This window comes from Lissotriton helveticus, chromosome 12 (assembly GCF_964261635.1).
Source record: "Lissotriton helveticus chromosome 12, aLisHel1.1, whole genome shotgun sequence".
NCBI lineage: Eukaryota > Metazoa > Chordata > Amphibia > Caudata > Salamandridae > Lissotriton > Lissotriton helveticus.
In genome coordinates, this window is record NC_136073.1 from 18508062 (window position 1) to 18530163 (window position 22102).

The 22102-nt window shown below is 45.5% G+C and overlaps 1 protein-coding gene across 1 annotated transcript in view; it reads right to left on the reverse strand.

Annotated features, from left to right (window-relative positions):
- JAK3 (Janus kinase 3) overlaps positions 1–22102 on the reverse strand; it is a 279679-nt gene that overhangs the window by 248643 nt on the left and 8934 nt on the right. The window contains exons 2-5 of the mRNA XM_078669301.1: positions 18388–18606; positions 15853–15976; positions 13642–13759; positions 13135–13280 (exon numbers count right to left, since the gene is read on the reverse strand). Coding sequence (XP_078525427.1) covers positions 13135–13280; positions 13642–13759; positions 15853–15976; positions 18388–18586 — 587 coding nt within the window. The 5' untranslated portion in view covers positions 18587–18606. The remainder of the gene's footprint in view (positions 1–13134; positions 13281–13641; positions 13760–15852; positions 15977–18387; positions 18607–22102) is intronic.

A 22102-nucleotide genomic window follows, 5' to 3' on the forward strand; every position in this document is an offset into this window, starting at 1 on the left:
ATCAACGCTAATCTCCTGGGAAAAACTACACACAATTTCCAACGGGACAATTTCAAAATTCAAGTATTACCAACTAAATAGCTGGGCAAAAACAATCCCGGGTAACGACAAAGACAGTAAAAATCTTGAAAAAGAAATGATAAAAACCTTACCCATAAACAAGGAAATTGCAAAGTGGTACTGGATCTTTATAATGACAGGAGATGAAAACACTCAGACTGAAGATCAAATATGGGGAAGAGATCTGCCTATGATAGACCTAACCAGAATATGGGAACAGTCTTTAAAGAAATGTTGGTCAACACTAAAAACAGCGGCCTTGAAAAGAAATCATCTTTACACGCTTCATAGGGCCTATTGGACACCAAAAAAACTCTCAAAATTTAAAAATGCAGGAGTAAAGAAATGCCCAAAGTGTGGAGAAGAGAGAGCGGACGATGTCCATATGTTTTGGAGTTGCCCACTCCTGGAAAAGTTTTGGGAAGAAGTTGGTAAGACTCTAGGATCGATCTTTGAAAGACAAGTAAATGTAAGTACAAGTCTTATTCTTTTTGGGATTGACAGCTCAGGGGAAGGGCAAGAGCTAACAGTAAGTGAAGCGAATCTACTTTTTGTATTAATGGTGATAGCAAGGAGGGAGGTATGTATTAAGTGGATTGGGCCTACACCCCCAACACATGCAGAATGGATAAACTCAGCCATTAAGATAAACAAACTAGATAGAAGAGGGGAAGTTAACAAGAGATTTAAATACTGGCAAATCATGGAAAACTACCTGACCTCTAATGTAAGGACAGAACATACGGTCCCATGATTAAAGCGAAAGCATTTTCTGGTTGATGAGTACAATACTCATAGAGTAGTCATGGTGGCTAGCTCCTCCCCTTGAAACAACAGAAATGTCAAAATGTAAATGGCTAAAAAAGGGCCCCTCTGATACAGCAAAACAAGGGAAACTCCCCAACCAAGATAGAACTTGGGACAGTGACGGTACAAAATACAGAGGCAGAGACCTGATTTTCCATATATACAAAATTTTCGCAATATGAGGATAAAGAAAAAAAAAAAAAAAAAAAAAAGACGCGAGAACCATTGGATATATTACCTGCAGACCCTTAAACCAAATGGGATGAACGAACGCACAGAATTTAATTGTTATTTATGAAATGAGACTCTCTTTTGACATATGATTATATCTCCTTAGTGCTGGACAATCGCTGACAAATTATGTATTTATCTTTATTTGTATGCACAGTTTTATATATGACGATTAGCTCTAGTGAGTCATTAATGAATACTGCCATTTGCTTAGACTTCACATGATGTAAGCCGATTAACATATATCCGATTTTTATTAATGACACCAATAAGTTTACATTTAATTTTAGCGGAGCCATAGCGAACTATGTGGGCATTTAGTTTATGCATCTGTTTAAACGCTCACGCGTATTATGCTTTCACGTAATCGATCTTTATTAACTACATCTATGGACAACAAACACACATGCGAGGCTCCTTTAAATCATTAACTAGCAGCTGTAGTTCTATACCACACCCCCTACATACGTCACACGCCAACAAACCCGGGCGGTTAGAGATGGCGATAGCATTGATCGAAGAGGGAACCTTGTAAACAATTCATGGTAAGGATGAGAGTTACACCCTGTTGGCAACATTTTTGAGCAGTTACAGCTAGTTGTTCGGAGACTTTTTAATTTTAATTTTAAAAGACCAAGTGCGTAAACTGTTACATGATACACTAGTTGTATCCGATATCACTCGCATTCATGTTAGGAATAAAAAGCTTAGTTTAATATAGAAAGTTGAGCACTGTTTAGTGAGTCAGTTTTGAAGAAGGGTTGAAGGGTTACCCATAGAAATCGGATTCACACAGCATGGTCCATTAATCTCTGAATGATACACAGCGCATTTATGTGTTTTGTTTGAAGAGCGTTTTTACATCATGGGAACTAAGACACTTTTGCAAACAAAGTTTATTTATCGGGTTGGTACAGCGTGACGATTAATAATCCTTGAACAAGACATAGTGTGCACATATGTTTGTTAAAGTACGCCCTCATATCATGAAAATTAAGGTAGTTTGAACACTATGAATTTTACATATGTTTATTTATTTATTTATACATTTGTCAGGTATAATGTGATGATTATATAGAGGAGGCCACAATAGTTATGTTTACATTATTCATTCTTTTTAGACTTCCCCGATGAAGGCTTAACGCCGAAATGCATTGGAAGGATTGATGTGATTTATTTATTTATTTATTTTGAAAGTTTTATATAGCGCGAACTATTATGATGATGCAATGAAGATGTGAAAATATATGTATATGAAAACCAAATGAAAATTCATGAAATCTGATTTCAAGTATGAATAAAATACTTTGGAAACAAAACTTTGAATAATTTGAAAAAGACTTTATTGAATAACGTACAGCTGGATACACAGCATTCATGTCAGTGCCTAGGAGACACCCTCACATCTAGTAGCGGTGCAACCTACATTGATTTTCTAATACTCCTGAGCGGGGAGTAGTCCTGGAGCAAGACTCACAGCCTTAATTTTTGATAGCAGTGCACAGTGGTCGTTTCAAAGTAAAGTTAACTACAACAACTAGAGTTAGGTAAATGATGAAAAGAGTTGACCCCTAGAAGAGCAAAGATCCAGTAAGAAAAGAAGAGAAGCTATCCACAAAAAGTAGATGCTATGAGGCAAACGTCGAGTTATTCCAGGGCCACGTGAAGGAATACCTTCAGAGGGAAGAAAAGGCACATCATTAGAGGGAAATGACCTTCAAAAAGAATACATTTTAGTAATAATGTAAAGCGTTATAACAACTCCCAAAGAGTCAAGTGTATTAAGTACCCTTCATAATAAAAGAAATAGAATTGACGGAGAGACACATCTCCCTGGAGACCCAAAATAGCATAAATCAAAAAGCAATGGCTATAAGACAGAACCTGAAGACCAAAACACCAAGTGTTGTAAGGGTCACACGATAACAATCTTGTGGTCAGAATGATCATATATACTGACACTCCCATGGAGGTACAAATATCAAAAACACCTAACAAGGGGTATCACACTTCACAAATGTATGCTATTGTACGACAGGGAAACAACCCGACAAAGAGGGTGGAACTCTGCACCCCCAAGAGAGGGTCCAATAGTGCACAAGCTACGAATCGCAACCCAGCATATATACATTTTAAAATGCTCACATAGCATAAAAAAATACTCCACATAGAGTCCGGAATATATCATGAAGGCATCAACGCTTGAGCCCTTTTGCAGAGTAAAGCAAACTGCAAGACCTGTATATCAGGTATCAATCAAAAAGCAAACACAAATAAACAGCCGAAAAACGGGCAACAACAGAGCTGAAGGAGAAAGGTATGGCTTGTGCTTCAAGCAGTAATAGTAGTCCAGAAAGATACATATCATGGAATATAGTGTAAAGAACACAACTGTACTACAAAATGTGCTACTATATTTGTAACTGACCGCATTCGGGGGTCAGGAAAAAACGTGGAAAGAATCCCAAGTTAGTTAAACAACCATAAACACCTGTAGTAAGTAGTAGAATATATATTGCAACCCAGTGATGAATAAACACTTCCCTCTATACAAGTCAGAAAGAAAGAAAGCAAGCAGAGCCTTCAAAGACATGCCTAAGTGTCTTTAGCACACTGTGAAGCTCTAAATCGTCGTAAAGCTGAATAAAACAAGTTACTTACCTGTAACATTGGTGCCCCAGTATTGGTAACTTTCATAGATTCCCATGCTTTGCATCATTCCCCGTCGTCAGAATGGGAGCCTCGGTAGTATCACAACCATAGAAACAAAAGAGAAAAATAGGCCTAGGCCTCATCTCATTTTGTATCCTATCACTCTCTTTGTGTAAAAGAGACCAAACTTTTGTCAGGACCAATCAGAGCAGCCTCCCCCCATAGAACCTTCCTGAGAGAGCCCAGAGCCTCAGATTTTCGTAGCCGTTGTGCAAACCGCCACTATCTCTGTAAAAAGACTGAGCTTTCCCAGGGGAGGAGGGTGGGCGCATGGGAATCTATGAAAGTTACCAATACTGGGGAACCAAAGTTATAGGTAAGTAACGTGTTTTCTTGCACCAGTATTGGAACTTTCATAGATTCCCATGCTTTGTATCAGAGTAGCTAGCAGTAAATTACCAAGACACATTTTGTAGACACATGGCATCACATAACCATATTAGCAATACTTAGGGCATAGCAAAACAATAAACAAAATGTGCTCACCAGGAAGGAGGGATTGTAGGGAAAGCTCACATCTCAATGAAAAAGATTCCGAAGGAGTGCTTGACCAACAGCCGTTTCCTCTCTTCCTGCAGATTCCAGGCAGTAGTGTTTCGTGAAGGTATGAGTACTGCTCCACGTTGCTGCCCTGCATATGTCCTTGATGGCGACTCCAGAGATAAGAGCCACAGACGATGCCACAGACCTTGTGGAATGTGCACATACTTTTCTGTCCAGTGGCTTGCCCGCCTCCTGATGGCAGAATTGAATCGCACTGGAGATCCAGCGGGAAATGCCACTCTTTGCCAAAGGAAACCCCTTCCGTAGTCCGCTGTAGGACACAAACAATTGGGATGATTTTCGAAAGGGTCTTGTGCGTTCTAAGTAGAATTTCAAGCATCTTTGAACGTCCAAAGAATGTAATGTACGTTCCGCAGGAGTAGAAGGGCGCGGAAAGAAAGACTTTAAGATCAAGGGTTCATTCAAGTGGAACTCAGACGGCACCTTCGGAATACATTTTGGATTGGTGCGAAGGATAAGCACATCTTTTTTGAATTGAAGGAACGGAGCCACTATGGAGAGGGCTTGAAGCTCACTAACTCTTCTAGCTGATGTTAGCGCCAAGAGGAGGGCAAGTTTCCAGGACAGGAATTTCAAGTCCGCCTTGTGAACAGGCTCAAACGGAGCTTTCATGAGTTGAGCAAGGACAAGGTTGAGCTGCCAAACTGGCGGAGGAGGACGAACTGGAGGATACATCCGAAACAAGCCTTTCAAGAATTGTTTAACAATCCTAGAGGACCATAAGGACGGACCTGAAGAACTGCGTCGAAACCTCGATATGGCTGCGCCAACCCAGATTTAGCCAATGATAGTATATATGGCAAAAGTTGATGAGGCAGAGATTCGTAAGGATGGAGACCCTGTCTTTGACACCACAGGCAGAATCTCTTCCATTTCGCCTTGTAAGTTTTATTAGTGCTTGGAGCTCGAGCCTGGGACAAAACTTCTCTACACTCCTTGGGGAGATTCAGATGACGGAACTCTCTGTGTTCAGGAGCCACGCTGTCAAGTGCAGCGATTTTGGATCCGGATGGAACACCTGCCCCTGATTCCTTGATAATAGGGACGGAATCTGTCGCAAGCGAATTGGATGATCCTGGGAGAGTGGAAGGAGTTCTGTGTACCAGAATTGCCGGGGCCACGCCGGTGCAATGAGAATCATCTTGCATGGCTCAGCCTTCATCTACCTGAGTACTCGTGGAATGAGGGGAATTGGCGGAAAAGCGTAAAAGAATGCGCCGTACCAGGCAATCGAAAGGGCGTTTACCAGAGATCCCTGATGGTGAACTTTGCTTGCGTAAAACCGGCATTTGGCGTTCACCGGAGATGCAAATAGGTCGATGGTCAGTGTCCCCCAGACCGAGAACACACTCTCCAGAATGGACTGATTCAATTTCCATTCCTGATTCACCTCTGCCTGGCGACTCGGGGCATCCGCCGTGACATTGAGAGAACCTGCCAGGTGTTCGACCTGCAAATTGATCCTGTGAAGAATCGAATAATCTCAGATTCTCTGAGCTTCTGTGGACAGAGTTTGCGATTTCGTTCCTCCTTGCGTGTTGATGTAGTGCATGGCCGTCATATTGTCCGTCCAGACCAGCACTGTTTGATTCTAAACTCTGGGAAGGAAAGCCTGCAAAGTCAACCGAATGGCCGTCAGCTCCCAAAAATGTATATGGCACTGGCGCTGCTCTGGACTCCAGTGCCCGCTGACTTGAAGCTCTCGGAGTACTGCTCCCCAGCCTTCCAAAGAGGCATCTGTAGTGACGATCAGGGGGGATGGTGAAATCCTGAATGTCAGACCTTCTGCGATATTGTCTTTTACTAGCCACCACTCGCATGCCTTTCTCATTTCTGGCGTCACCAACACCTTGTCGTTGAATGGTCCCTCTGCTTGGCACCATTGTTTGTCTAGCTCTTCCTGCAGAGGACGCATTCGCAGCCTGCAATGCGGTATTAATGGTATGCAGGATGACATCGACCCGAGCAGGGACTTGTATGGTCGGACTGAAAGGCATTTCTTTTTCAGCACCTGGCGAGCCGAGACGATCAACTTTTGTTGACGTTCCTCCGAAGGACGAGCTGTGCATAGTCTAAAATGGCCCCAAGGAATCTTGTGGACCTGGAGGGTTGCAGAACTGACTTGTGTTTGTTTAGCTGAAGGCCCAGGTGACTGAACAACTGGATACAAGTTGAAACGGCTTGAGAAGTTTCCTTTAAAGATGGAGCCTTGACGAGCCAGTCGTCCAAGTAAGGGAAAACTTCCAGGGATTGTTTTCGTAGAAAAGCCGCTACTGGTGCTAACACTTTGGTGAATACCCGTGGTGCAGACCGAAGGCCAAACGGAAGCACCTTGAATTTTAAATGGCTCTTGCCTACTGTGAAGCGCAGATATTGTCTGTGAGCTGGGTGTATCGGTATGTGGAAATACGCATCTTCTAAATCCAGAGACGCCAAATAGTCGCCTGGGTTCAAAAGAGGAAGAACATCTTGGAGAGTGACCATCCTGAAAGATAGTTTGGTGAGATAAGTGTTGAGCTCTCGTAGGTCTAGTATGGAGCGCCAAGTCTCTGCCGTCTTCCGAACCAGGAAGAACCTGGAATAAAAACCTCTGCCCCTCTGAGAGAGAGGTACCGGTTCTATTGCCCCCTTGATGAACAATTGGTGGGCTTCGAGATGGAGCAGTCCCAGATGTTTCGTGCGGTTGGCGCCAGGAGCTCTTGTTGGAGGAACTCTGAACAATATTCAGGACCCACTGGTCCGATGTTATACTCTTCCAGCTGTTCAGACAAAAGGATATCCTGCCCCCCACTGATGTGACTGGGAGGGGAGGAACAGTAGTAAGAGCCAGGAGGCCGCTATTGCGTCTTGGCATTGTCACGTCCCTGGCGGTTCTGACGCCCTCGCTGAGGTTGGCGAGAGAAAGACGCCAATTGTCCCTGGCGTTGATTCGAATATTGAGTCTTATAAGACTGCGAAGACTGCGAGGAATATCTCTGCTGGGTGTTGCCTCTATAAGAAGAGAAACCTCTGCCTCGTGCACCTCTAAATGGGACCTTTCGATAGTTCAGTGATCCCAATGATTTTGCCGTGTCCGTATCCTTTTTTATACTTTGCAGGGCATCATCAACATGCTTACCAAAAAGCATCTCCCCATCAAATGGGAGGTCCAGGATCTTATTTTGGACCTCCTGACGAAACCAGGTAGCTCTCAACCAGCCCAGACGGCGTAGCACTGCTGACCCTGCTAAGGCACGAAAAGCAGTTGAAGCTACATCCATAGCACAATCGATTACTTCAGAGGATGATTTTTCTCCCTCCATCAGGACTCTCCTGGGCTCTTCCCTCGTGGAGTCTGGCAGTTGTTCCACAAATGGCTCCATGTCACACCACATCTGGCGATCGTGTCTGCCTAGAATGGCAAGAGCATTTGCTGCTCGAACAAGCAAGCTGGCCATGGAAGAAAACCTCTTTCCCACGTTATCCAGGCGCCTACTGTCCTTGTCCGGAGGCATAGTCAAAGGCGTTGATGGGTTTTTGGATTTGTTTTGAGCGGCCTGTGAGATCACCGAATCAGGCTTTGGCTGCCCAAGAAGACAAGCTGGACTGCCATCTGGAGCCTTATATTTCTTTTCCAGCCTGGGAAGAACAGGGATAACAGTGGCTGGATTCTGCATGATTTTGATCCCTTCCTCCCACACATGTTCAATTATGGGAATGGATTTGACTGATTTTCTGTATTGTTCTTTGAAGTCATACAGGAAACATTCAGACTGCTCCCTTGTAATTGGCAGTCCAAACCTCTTCGACGCTCTCTCCATGAGGTTATGGAACCCCCCTATATCGACCGGAGGTGAAACAGAAGTATCTCGACCAGAGGCGTCTGGATCCTGTAGTCCACTGTCACCGGGATCCAAATCTGGGTCCTGCAATGGATCAGTCAATGGATCCACCTGTACTTCATCATCAGAAGAGGTATCCTGCAGAATGGTATTGGCTGGCTTGGGATCCGATGTCCGGGAGAGGACCGCTGGTATGACCACTGGTGGCGTGAGAGGCACCACTTGTGAAGGAGGCAGCAGGACAACTGGTTGCGCCTGCGGCAGCACCTGAGGTGGAGGTTGTGCAGGCTGCATTAAAGGTTTTGAAGGAAACCTGGTTCTGCAGTCCTGCAGCATCATCTGTGGATCAGAGACTAGAGAGGCCGGCATGGCCACCATGTCCAGTCCCAAACCTGGTGGACGTCGCTCCTGAGGAACATAGTGACGCACCTGTTGGTCATATGCATGCTCATAATATTCCTCCGTGTCAGTCTCTTGCAATTTCACATTTAAATCTGAGGGACTGTAGGCATCCCCAAAATGGCCTCCATCTTCCTCCTCCTCATCCGACTCGTCATCCAGAAGCATTGTCGGTGGAAGAGACGAAACCCGTCTAGGAGACGTCATTTCAGGCGTAATTTTCAGCTTCTGTTTTGGAAATTGCAGGTTTTGACCCGTCGACGGCCTCGTCGACGGAGCCGTCGTCGACGGTGCGGCAGTCGTCGACGGAATCGTCGATGGATTCGTCGACGGCACATTGGACCTCGTCGACGGAGTCTTGACCGCCGTCGACGGTATTATCGTCGACGCTTTCGTCGACGAACTCTTCGTCATCACCATCCGTGTCGTTGTCGAAGTTGTTGTCGTCGTTGACGACGAGGCCGTCAACAGCACCTTCATTGAGACCATCATCGTCGACGAGGAAGAAGTCATAGTCGACGAACCAGGTACCTTAAACGACGACGGAGTCGTCGATGTCGAAACCGCTACCGACGACGATCCCGTCGACGGAGCCAATGAAACAGCAGAAACTTTCAGGGAAGCAATCGTCGTCGACGTACCTGTTGTTTTTGCCGTCGACGGACGCTGTTTTCTCTCAGGCACGGTCCCTGGATAGAGTGTAGAGTATTTTTCACCAGTCTTTTCCTTTTTGGATGGAGGAGAAGTGATAGAAACCTCCTTTTTGTCCTTAGTGGCTGTCACCAATCCAGCAGCCTGACCCAGCCTCTCCTTTTCACTTCCGTGAGGAGATTTAATGGGACTAGCCCTCTCAGACCTGTCAGAGATCTTATGAGGGGCCTTGATAGGGGGCTCGGCTGAAGAAGAAGAAGGAGGAGACCTACCCCTCTTCTTGGATCTGCGAGAGGAAGCCAGAGATGTTGAATCCTCTTCATCCGATGAGAGCACCTCCTTCCGAGTCTTCATCTTTTGAAGCCAGGTCAATAGCCGGCCTTCCCTGTCCCGAAGTGTCTTTGTAGAGAAGGTTCTACAAATCTTGCAGTCAGTGGCCTTGTGGTCCGGGTATAAGCAATAGATACAGCTTTCATGCTTATCTTCTACAAAAAGTCGCTTTTTTCCACAAGACGCACAGAACCTGAATAAGGCCTTCTTCTCCTTGTCAGACATGTCTTGATTGCAGATGAAAAGTTGAAGAAATAAGTAGTATGAATGAAAAAAACTGAGCAGAGCTCAGTGGAGACTCCCTAGCACAACGTGCGGCAGAAAAATCTGAGGCTCTGAGCTCTCTCAGGAAGGTTCTATGGGGTGAGGCTGTTCTGATTGGTCTTGACAAAAGTTTGGTCTCTTTTACACAAAGAGGGTAATAGGATACAAAATGAGATGAGGCCTAGGCCTATTTTTCTCTTTTGTTTCTATGGTTGTGATACTACCGAGGCTCCCATTCCGACGACGGGGAATGATACAAAGCATGGGAATCTATGAAAGTTCCAATACTGGGGCAATCAGCATGTACACTAAATAAATGTACACCATACGACCAGTCTCTGGGCTTCGATGAGGACAGATGACAACGCAGTGTCTCAGATATTTGGGCCGCCAGAAGTTTCATTCCACGCTCTCTCAACACCTTCGGTCGAAGACACTGACAGGAACCACACTTCTCTGATTCATGGTAGTCTCCCAGACATCACAGGTGGTATCAGGATCTGTGACCAACATCTGTCTGTAACAAGATTCACAGGATTTAAACCCTGAAGGCATTGCACAAAGCACACTGTTTCTCCCACAAAATGTGGATATGGGCCAAAAAAAAGGCCCTTAACCGATCTGGGTCAGCGTTGCAAGAGTGGAAAAGAAGGAACTGACGTCAGCGCATCGGCGAGGGGGGTTATATGGACTACGGCGACGTCACATCGTGTGATGACGTCAATACGGAGTCACGCTGGGCCCTCATCCGAGGACTGGGCGTGCTATGAAAAATGTTTCTAGATCCAGTTCTGCTCCTGGGGAGGATTATACAAGTAAGTTATCTGCGGCTAGATGTCTCTGTCAGATGCAAGTATTGCTGACAGCAACAGAGAGAGAGACAAAGGGGCAGATTTATGTCGGACATACGCGCCACGTTTACGCCGCAGTTGCGGCACGCAACAGCGGCGTACACGTGGCGCATCCCTGCGACCCATTTACAACGTGACGCATCTAGGCAGAAGCGTCACGTTGTAAAGCCCTGCACCACCTGTGGGCGTTCCGGCGCAGGGTGGGCGTTCCGGGGCAGGTGCGCCTCACAAAAGTGCCTGCGTGAAATCTAAAAGATTTCACGCAGGCAGTTTTAGGCCAACGCTGCGTCAAAACCCTGCGCCTGCTTGAAGCAGGCGTAAGGCTTGACGCAGCATTGGACAGATAGGGCCCCCCCCAGAGCATTGCTGGAGCTGCGTCACGCTTGCGACGCAACTCCAGCAATGCGCCGCCTTTCCGGCACAGATGTGTCAGGCATCTGTGCCGTTTTTGTCCCATGGTGCGCCACATTGTAAATACGGCGCACCATGGGTGGTCGAGCTGCGGCGCACAATAGCTGGCGCATCCCTGGGGATGCGCCAGTTATTGTAAATCTGCCCCAAAGTGAGTAAAAGGAAGAAGAGAGGTGAGTAGGAATGTCTGAAATGAGAGTAGAGAGACAAAGGGGTGCAGATGGGGAGAAGAAGTGAGAACAGAATCTGCTGTTAAGCAGAGAAAAAAAAATAACGAGGAAAAGAGTTAGTCAGAAAGAAGACAGAGTAAGAGAAACACCGGAGAGAAGGAAGGAGAGTAAAAACTTAGAATGAGATAGTGCTCTTTTTTGTCTGAAGCACAGGTGTGCACTGCCTAGGAATGTGCTCTTACCCCACAGAGGTGCAGTGTCTCCCAGACTGTGTGTGTATTCTATTCTGTCATCTTCCTCCTGTCCATGGAACCCCTCAAGTCCATACTCTAATAACAGCATCAAGACCCATCAGCACCCTGACAACAGTCAACTTAACCAGGAAATCTTCTCTTCCAATGACAGTGAATGACTTGAAAACTATCTCAAAGGAATCCGATCATCAATCTCACGCACCTGCCTTCAGACCAATCTGGCGGAGACGGAAATGCTCTTGTTCAGCAGGGCCACAAGCCTGCAGCAGAATCAAGCCTGGACTTCCATCAGAGGGTTTAACAACTGCCCCAGACCACTATCAGACACTGAAGAATCCCTTGAATTCACTCCCAATACTGACCTGACTGTCAAAGAACAAATCACCAGGAAAGACAAGGAAGTTTGGTACCAGTTCTCCCTCATCATGGAAGTGAAATAAATTCTTCCAGTAACCACCTTCAGAACCCCAGGGCAAGCCATGGCCCTTTCCTACATGGAAGGTGGGAACACTTTAGTCAACAGCCTCCCAGACGCCTCCCTGGCACCCTCCAGGCCATCCTAAGTGCTGAGGCAGGTCCTTTAAAAGGCTTGCAGAGGCTCTAACACATCACCCTACATGCAAGGATCTATGCTTAGTTATAGTCTAGGTGCATAGCATTTTCAATTCCAGGAGCCTCGCTTTACAAGGCCAGAATATTCCATCCTGCTGGGCCAAGAAAGCGTCCATGTTTTCATCTTGGGTGGACAATGACACACCAGGAGCTAGGTCATGGTAAATCTCTCTCCCCACAGACATGCACTACAACCTTACCAAAAGGTGTGCTCCTCCACCTACTCACTCAAATATATGGGAAACAACCTTTACAGCGCAAGTTTTACAACGCACTACCATTACAACAAAACTTTTACAACGCAACATCCATTACATCGCATGCCATTACAACGCAACCATTACAACGCATGACACTACAACGCATACCATTACAACGCAACCATTACAACACGTACCATTACAACGCATACCATTACCATCCAACACTTACCCTACTGTTGCACCCCCTGGAGTTAGAATAGTAATTTTTAACCCTACACTATCCAATACTTACCATACATATAATGTAATGTTATGCGTTGTAATGGTATGCTTTGTAAAGGTAGTATGCGTTGTAATGGAATGCGTTGTAAAGGTAGTTTTAAAAATTTGTTGTAATGGCATGCGTTGTAATGGAATGCGTTGTAATGGATGCTGCGTTGTAAAAAATGCGTTGTAAAGGTATGTGTTGTAAAAGTATGTTTTGTAACGTCATACAACCAAATATATGCACTGTGTGTTCTGCTCCCTCACAGACGTAAAATGCTCATAATCTAACCCACGCGAGTGCACTGTCTATTCATTTACCAAGAGTGTGCACTCTTTGGTGTTCACATAGCCATGGCCGTGCTCCCCCGGTGTGTGTTGTCCTTCCTCTAACCTTGGCTTGTGGTGCACACAGAGGAGCCCTGTCCTTCCACTGACCCTGTTAGCCATTCTGGTGTGTGCGCCTGCCCCCTAGTTGTGCCCAACTTGTAAGTTAAGTTAAGTTAAATTAAGTTATGTTATGTACTCACCTGACACAATCCAGGATCTCCTGTGGAGACTTCCGACTCTCCTTGGCGATGCACAACATATCCAAGACTGCTAGGGCCAGGAATTCTTCCTGCATCTCCAGACTGATCTCCCCCTCCCGGCCACTACTGATGAAGTCACTGCGACACTGAGGAAGAGAAAAGTCACCAAGAGGGTCAAAGACATGATCAGCAACCGGCGACCAAGATACAACACCAATGTCGTAGACTAACTCCAAACTCGGTCATAGGAGAGCTGTAGCTGTGTTGAACAGGGTATTAGGGCCTTCATAACATAACTTCTGTATTTGTAACGCGCTTGTTCACCCCAAGAAGGGCTATCATAGAGCTGACTACAATTACAAATGCTTATTGTTACCCAAATCAATGGTATTCATTTTGAAGACGTCTGTAAGATGAGAGGGTGAGTGGACAATGCGGTCAAGTACAAATTCCTACAGTGGATGCATTAGTCTACTTACTGCCTTTTCTTCTTGACTCTGGCCTCACCTGTGCGAACAAATAGTCGATAACTGCACAGTTCAGAACAGCGCTGCCCTCGCTTCTCCTCAGTCCACAGCGAATGGACTTGGGGTTTCCAAGTCCAAACCAGTTGGCAAAGAAAAATCTGTCAAATTCACAAGAGTAATGAAGTGTGTGAGATTAATAACAAAAAATGGAAAGTATCGCTGTCCAACGCTGTCCTTAAAAATGCCTTAAAACTGAAACCCGGTGTTGCCTTTGTAAAAGAAAGACCCTTAAAGAGAAATCAGCCCAAAGCCTGCGTGTGACCCCAAGAAAGAGGAGGCAATGGTTTCACGGAGAGGAGCCGCATATGTCCAGAGAGTGCGGTGTGTGTGTTTTCACATGCAATAAATGTACATACGTAACAGGCACTGATGCTAAACTGTTTACTACTGAGACATTTATTAATTGCTGTACCACATATGTGGTATACATTTTCCAGTTGTGCATGGATAGCACACTCCACCAGCTTACAGTGAGTACTTCTGAACTCATAGGAGCCCTCAAGATGAGAGATGAAGCTACGCAGTTGTTGCTCACTTAAAAACCTGTCATGCTTGCGATCACAGCACTCTTAAAGTTGTAGGAATCTGTGCACAACATTGATTCTAATGAGGTGATAATGCTGAGACAACTGGAATCCAATTTTATTATCATATTTACTACTGGAAACCATTGGGCTTAAACATAGATGATGAACTGTGCTATTTTGTGTAGAAATTAGGCACGGTTGCATTTGTGGCATGTTTTCCTTACCCTATAAATATTGTGTTCACAATGTGCCTTTCTTAAACTGTTTGAGGATATCCATCCTGCTGCAGCAATCTAGTAAGTAGCAATTTGTGAAAACTCTCATGATTGTTATTTTCTCCGATTTCATACTCATTTAAATATTCAGTATCACTTGAAGCTGGGATAATAATTACAAATATGTCGGATTCTGTAAACTATAATAGTGTGCCTTAACTGATACACAACAATACGATTGTGCTCGTTATTGTGTTTACACTAACACAGTGATGTATTTTATTCTGCACAGCAATACGCTCTGAGGTAGGGGAGATGGATGGTACGACATAGCACCAAAAGGCGTAGTGTTCCGTACAACACAACACACTGGAGTGCTTTATTCTCTACACTAGCCCACTCTGGTACCATTTAGTCTTTACATCATAGAACACTTGAATGCTTGATCCTGTACACCACAACACAAAAGTTTGCTTTACTCCTCACATAACGCTGGAATATATTTTGTCACAACAACACAATGATCTTTCGAATTCTGTACAACATCTGACACTAAATTAGTTACCATTTTGCATCTGACACTAAATTAGTTACCATTTTGCAACACAGGGCAATGAGGTTATTTATTCACTATGAGACCACACACGGGGAACTTTATCCTTGCACGTTTACATACATTGTTCTATACAATACAGCACAGTGAGCACCTTATTCTATACACCGCACACTAGTACAATTCATTATGTACACTGCAACCCCGTGATGTGACTGATTCAGAAGGACCTGGTGCACAGGGGTACATGACTTGCATGGTAAAACATACCATAATACAGTACTTTACTCCAGACAACAACACACAATGAGGAAGGCACTTTAAAAGGTACAACACAACACAATGCAGTACTTTTTGCTATCTTTCATCACACAGTGAGGCAGGTACTTTGTAGCATACACAATCTGGTACCTGACTCCGTATCACCTCATATTAAAGTGTGCAATTTTTAGAGTGCAATTTAACACAACTTTATTATATACCAATACCAGACCACACGGATGTATGATGTTACAACGCATACTTTTACATCGCGTGCCTTTACAACGCGGTATTTACAACGAATACCATTACAACGCATAGTGCTTTTAGGCACGGGATAGTGAATTGTTTAATTTACTATTCCAACTCCAGTCCCCGTGGATAGAGGGGAAGGTGTTGGATAGTACATTAAACCCATTCCCTATCCTAGAGCGCCCCCCAGCGCAATGCGTTGTAATGGTTTGCGTTGTAAAAGTTGCGTTGTAAAGGCACTGCATGGTAAAAGTTGCGTTGTAAAGGTTGTTTACCGACCACACATTAAGGCTGATGCTTTGTATAGTATAACATAACACAATGTGACACTTGACACCACAATTAATACAGGCACTTTAGTACAATATAATAGAAGGTGGCACCTGATTCTGAACATTACAACTTGACACGTCGCTTCGTCCACGGTGAAGATGTGGTTGGGAGGGTACCACGTGGCAAGGTCGTGTGACGCCAGGGCAAAGAGGGTGTGATACACGGGCAGGATACCTGGGTGAGGACAGATAATACTGACCATTAACATTACTGGCCATGTTAGGAGCGCAGATCACAAAACCACCTACACTGTGGTCTGCAGGGTCTAGTTTTTAGGATTACCCACCTCGGGGTCAATAATGTATTTACTCTGAGTTGACCGTGCGCCATTACAAACAGGTTGGTCAAACCTCTGTAGGGGACCCTCTTCCCCCTAAGATACCTTACTGACAGATAACAAGCCTGAATTATGAACCATGAAGTAAGTGAGTCCTTTCTGGTTAATACAATTCATATAAAACAAGCATTGGTAAAGCCAATAGGTCTAGATTTGGGTCTTATCCATTGAAGTTTATCAATGCTTGTTTTGTTTTGCCTTTTTTTTAATAGTGTATTGTTGGGGGAAATACTTGGGGCTCACCACTACAAAATAAAAGCACTGGATAAAACAAAAATAATTTTGGTTTGAAAAGGCACACCTTGCCATAGTAATCCCAGGCACTTAGGGTACTACTTTCCGTGAAGATGAACACCTCGTGAAAAGAGCAAAATACAGTCAGTCACACGGAAGTAAGCCAATGGCTACATTGGGCTGACCCACTGCCCATGCTGTCTGCTGTAGTGGGCAGAAAAAATGTGAATGACAAAACAAGAGACCAATGGATGAAGAGGGCAGGCTGAAACCCTCTGTAAGTAACTAAATAATATATATAATTCTAGTAAAATGAAAAATGTTTAGCAATCGCCATACCTCTAAGGATTCCTGCAGTCCTGGATCTTTCCATGATCCCATAGACCCCGTGTTTCTCTGCTGTGAGGTCAATCCTGCCCACATCATCTCCTTCGCCTCCCTCTTTGCCATCTCGGTCTGTTCTCTTTTTCTTTCCTCTCTCCTCCACTTTCCCTATACTGTGGCCAGTCCCTTTTCAGTCTTTAACTTTACATATACCATAATTCCTCAGTCCACTTGTAGCTGAGTACCATACAACTGCCTATAGCTAAGCTCCTCTTCACTTACCCAGTGCTTAATTTGAGATGGTGTCTTTCGTGACTGTAATCACCATTACAGTCTGCCACATGGTGGCGCTTTTTGTCTTATTTAGAGATAACAACACCAGTTGTTTATTAATTCAATGCGCATTAAAAATAAATAATACCGGGCGCCCAAGACATTCTTTTAGCTTTGGGGGCCTGGAATAGTTCACATTATCCCACTTGTAGGCGTGTGATGGTCAGTAGTTGTGTTGGCACTGTCACTGTCAGCATTGGAGGGGGCAATGGGTGGTGCGAGCTGAAGTGCCCCCCTGACGAGGGCCCTGGCACTTATTTTGATACAAATAAAGCACTGACTTACACCATCATATTTCAGTCCACTTGTACCTCATTGCCATACCCTTACCTACACTTAAACACCTCTGCACTCACCTATACCGCAGTACTGCAAACCACTTGTAATTAAGTACTCATACCCCTACTAATGCCCACGCAAATCTACCCTTACCTATACTTATACCAGGCACACCAGCTTGGTGATAGTGAGGCCTGCCTTCTTCATTTTAGAATTTCTCAAACCTGATGTATTGCTGGAACCTGTATCAATTCCTATTCAAAATGCCAGAATCTCGAAACATTTTTTTTATTATCGCACTATTCTCAATACGTCTCTAACAGGAGTTAGAGATGTATTCTTGACTACATCTATCGCCCTCGCGCTGGGGGCGAGAAACATCGCTAATTACATGCAAAGTGGGCGTTCCCACGTCCAACCACATGTAGAATGTGGTTGGAGGTGGTAACACCCTATTATCAAGGCAGGCGTTGGGAGAAGGAGACCTGCGATAAACTCGTTTATCGCAGGTCTCCCAACGCCTGCTTTGATCAGGTGTTAGGGCATTGATAACATGGGGGTGTGGATCATAAAGCTGAATCCACCCCCCCATATTATCAAGGCACACATTAGCGCGTGACAACAACACTTGTTTTCACGCGCTAATGTTCCCTATTGCCGACTATCGCCAGATTTAATATCGCCTACATGTTGCGCATTGATAATAACACGCTATCACGGCGATAAAATCTGGCGATAGCCGGCGATAGGGAAATGTGCGATGTGCGTTTTTTAACGCACATCTTGATAATATGCCCCTTAATTTCCTCTTAACAATGGGACAACTTTAAGCATCTTCCTTCTCTTACCATAAACTGGTGAGGTTAGTCTCTTGTGTGACATCACTTCCTTCATGCAAGAAGGAAGTGATGTCACATCAGGGAAATGATATCTCCTTCAGGTATTGTACCAGAATATCATGGACTAAATAGACAACTCCCTTGAGGAACAGATCCTATAGGTATAGACAACTCCTTATGAGTTCAGAGTGGCCAATCTTTACGGACCCCATTGAGTCCTGGGATCTTTTGCTTCTTACCACTGGCTTTGGCGGCAGTCATACATAGCTCCTCCGCGGTGTAGGCGCCAAAGGTAAACGTCAGGACAGAATCTGCAGCTGATGTCAGTGGCTCGCGGCGGTGGTACAGGAAGACTTGCAGCCCACCCTGCTCACAGGAGGAGAGGCTACAGGATCGCACCCCTCCCAGAAGGGGTTGTTCCTCTGCCACTGGAACCATGGTGGTAACTGCAGCTACACCTGATGGAAGAGGGGGAGGTGTCAGAGGAGTGGAATATCAGTGCATAGGAAATGCAGTTGGATGAAGTAGAAGCACAGCCACAGTGTATTTCCAATTTTAATTTAGAATACGCAAGCATTTGCACTCAGCAAAACAAAATAACCACATGCATTTATGTGTATAATTTAAATTCTGAAGAAAACGCATAACATTGTTAACCCGTTGGCTGCTTCCGCTTTTTTGCGGCAGTGCGGCTGTTTTAAAAAATGGCCGACGGCAGCAGCCAACAGGTTAAAACAATTGTAAACATGCATTGCTAATGCATGTTTACAATTGTTTTGTAAAATAGGCCTCGCTTAAGAATGCAATGAACTAAAAATCCATGTACCTTAACAACTTCCCACCTGTGCTTCTGCCAGAGAAAAGTGCCATAAATTAACTAGTTATCTAAGAAACTTTAATAGTATTACAATGTCATGCGTGTTCCCCTGAACCAAGATCAGGCAGTTGAATAAATAAACCAAATGATCACAGCTGTGTGGAGGGCAAGCACTTTTTTTTATGGAAGCACAAAATTTCTGCCCAATCAAAACATGTACACCTGACTCCCAACATATGGGCAGAGCCAAAGCCCCTCTCCTGGTTATTCTCACATAATTGTCTGGCGACAGCTGCACTGAGATCATAAACAGAGCTTTCATAATATAGTTCTGAATCCAAGTACTAATGTAGAATACCAACATATACAATCAACTACCTACTGGGAGTGATTTGTATCTTGACTGTCAAAACTGATTGCTGCTAATCAACAGCCTGCCAACGAGCCTGGGCCTTATACTCCTATTATTTGGAGTCTGCAGATAGATATTGATTAGAAGTAGTGAGAGTCAGACCCCTCAGCATACCACATTCAACCAACATCAGTTTAGCAGACTTCTGCCCTACTGCTGGTGTTCCAATTCACCGAGAAGGACTGAAACCAGATAACACCAACTCAGACACACCTACAATGCTATTCGGGGCCATATGTATCATAGTTTTGTTTTGCGAATTCCAAATAGCGATTTTTAAGGAATCGCTATTTAGAATTCGCAAAACGGTATGTATGTACAAAATCGCTTTTTCATAGCGATTCCTTACCATTCCTAATTTGCGATTAGCAAATTGCTAATTGCAAATTGACCCATTCATTCCTATGGGCCAGGAGGCACCATAGGAATGAAGGGGCAATTTGCGATTAGCAATTTGCTAATCGCAAATTAGGAATTTTTTCGAGGGTGCAGGGGTGTCTCAAGAACACCCTGCTGCACCCCTGAAAATGACATGTGGGGGCATATGGCGCACGGGCATGTATGAGCGGCACGTGGCAACTTTGTTTTTTTTGTAAAAAGCTTTTTTAGGTCTCGGCAACGAGAACTATTGTCGCCATGTAAGCTCGCAAGGGAGTACAGAGCGGTGCACGAGCCGACCAGGGTCTGTGGACGCGCACACACGCAGGCAGGCAGGCAGGCACACACCAGACAGACACAGACAGACACACGCAGCACACACACACGCACACACACACACACACACACCCTCCCTCTCTGCCCACTCCCTCTCTGCCGCCCCCCCCCTCTACCCCCACTCACCGGGCTCTTTCCCTCTGCAGCGGGTCAGTCACGGCAGCAGGCAGGCTCGGTGTCTTCTCCGGCGATCTTCAGCTGATGTGCACGCTCACGCTGCGTCTCCTGCGCGCCCACCACGCTGTTTCGCGCCCGTTGATCCTCAGCTTGTGATTACTACTCCTTCTAACCCGGAATCTAAATTACTATTTCTTGGTTCTCTAACTCCACTCTGTTGATTCGTAACAAACTGATATTCAGCACATTTCACAGTCTCGCTTTTGCTTCTCATAAATACAATAAGATTATTTTAAGCAATGTCTACCCTTCTTTTGGTTCTGTGCCTATTATGCTTCGGACTATAGAGTTTTAGAAAGTGTGGTGGAAGATTCCATGATATCAGCGGCGTGCACAGTGCAGAGTGAGTGTGCAGAGTGCAGAGTAGTGAGTGCAGAGTAGTGAGTGCAGAGTAGTGAGTGCAGAGTGAGTGTGCAGAGTGAGTGTGCAGAGAGAGTGTGCAGAGAGAGTGCAGAGTAGTGAGTGCAGAGTAGTGAGTGCAGAGTGAGTGTGCAGAGTAGTGAGTGCAGATGAGTGAGTGCAGAGTAGTGAGTGCGCAGAGTAGTGAGTGCGCAGAGTAGTGAGTGCAGAGTAGTGAGTGCAGAGTAGTGAGTGCAGAGTAGTGAGTGCAGAGTAGTGAGTAGTGAGTGCAGAGTAGTGAGTGCAGAGTAGTGAGTAGTGAGTGCAGAGTAGTGAGTAGTGAGTAGTGAGTGCTGAGTAGTGAGTGCAGAGTAGTGAGTGCAGAGTAGTGAGTGCAGAGTAGTGAGTAGTGAGTGCAGAGTAGTGAGTAGTGAGTAGTGAGTGCAGAGTAGTGAGTGCAGAGTAGTGAGTGCAGAGTAGTGAGTGCAGAGTAGTGAGTGCAGAGTAGTGAGTAGTGAGTGCAGAGTAGTGAGTGCAGAGTAGTGAGTAGTGAGTGCAGAGTAGTGAGTGCAGAGTAGTGAGTAGTGAGTGCAGAGTAGTGAGTGCAGAGTGCAGAGTAGTGAGTGCAGAGTGCAGAGTAGTGAGTGCAGAGTGCAGAGTAGTGAGTGCAGAGTAGTGAGTGCAGAGTAGTGAGTGCAGAGTGCAGAGTAGTGAGTGCAGAGTGCAGTGCAGGTAAGTGCAGTGCAGTGCAGGTGAGTGCAGGTGAGTGCAGTGCAGTGCAGTGCAGGTGAGTGCAGTACAGGTGAGTGCAGTGCAGTGCAGGTGAGTGAAGTGCAGTGCAGGTGAGTGCAGTGCAGTGCAGGTGAGTGAAGTGCAGTGCAGGTGAATGCAGTGCAGGTGAGTGCAGTGCAGGTGAGTGCAGTACAGGTGAGTGCAGTGCAGTGCAGGTGAGTGAAGTGCAGTGCAGGTGAGTGCAGTGCAGTGCAGGTGAGTGCAGTGCAGTGGAGTGCAGTGCAGTGGAGTGCAGTGCAGTGCATGTGAGTGCAGTGCAGGTGAGTGCAGTGCAGGTGAGTGCAGTGCAGTGCAGGTGAGTGCAGTGCAGTGCAGGTGAGTGCAGTGCAGTGCAATGCAGGTGAGTGCAGTGCAGTGCATGTGAGTGCAGTGCAGGTGAGTGCAGTGCAGTGCAGGTGAGTGCAGTGTGGTGCAGTGCAGTGCAGGTGAGTGCAGTGCAGGTGAGTGCAGTGCAGGTGAGTGCAGTGCAGTGCAGGTGAGTGCAGTGCAGGTGAGTGCAGTGCAGGTGAGTGCAGTGCAGGTGAGTGCAGTGCAGTGCAGGTGAGTGCAGTGCAGTGCAGGTGAGTGCAGTGCAGGCGAGTGCAGTGCAGTGCAGGTGAGTGCAGTGCAGGTGAGTGCAGTGCAGTGCAGATGAGTGCAGTGCAGGTGAGTGCAGTGCAGTGCAGGTGAGTGCAGTGCAGTGCAGGTGAGTGCAGTGCAGTGG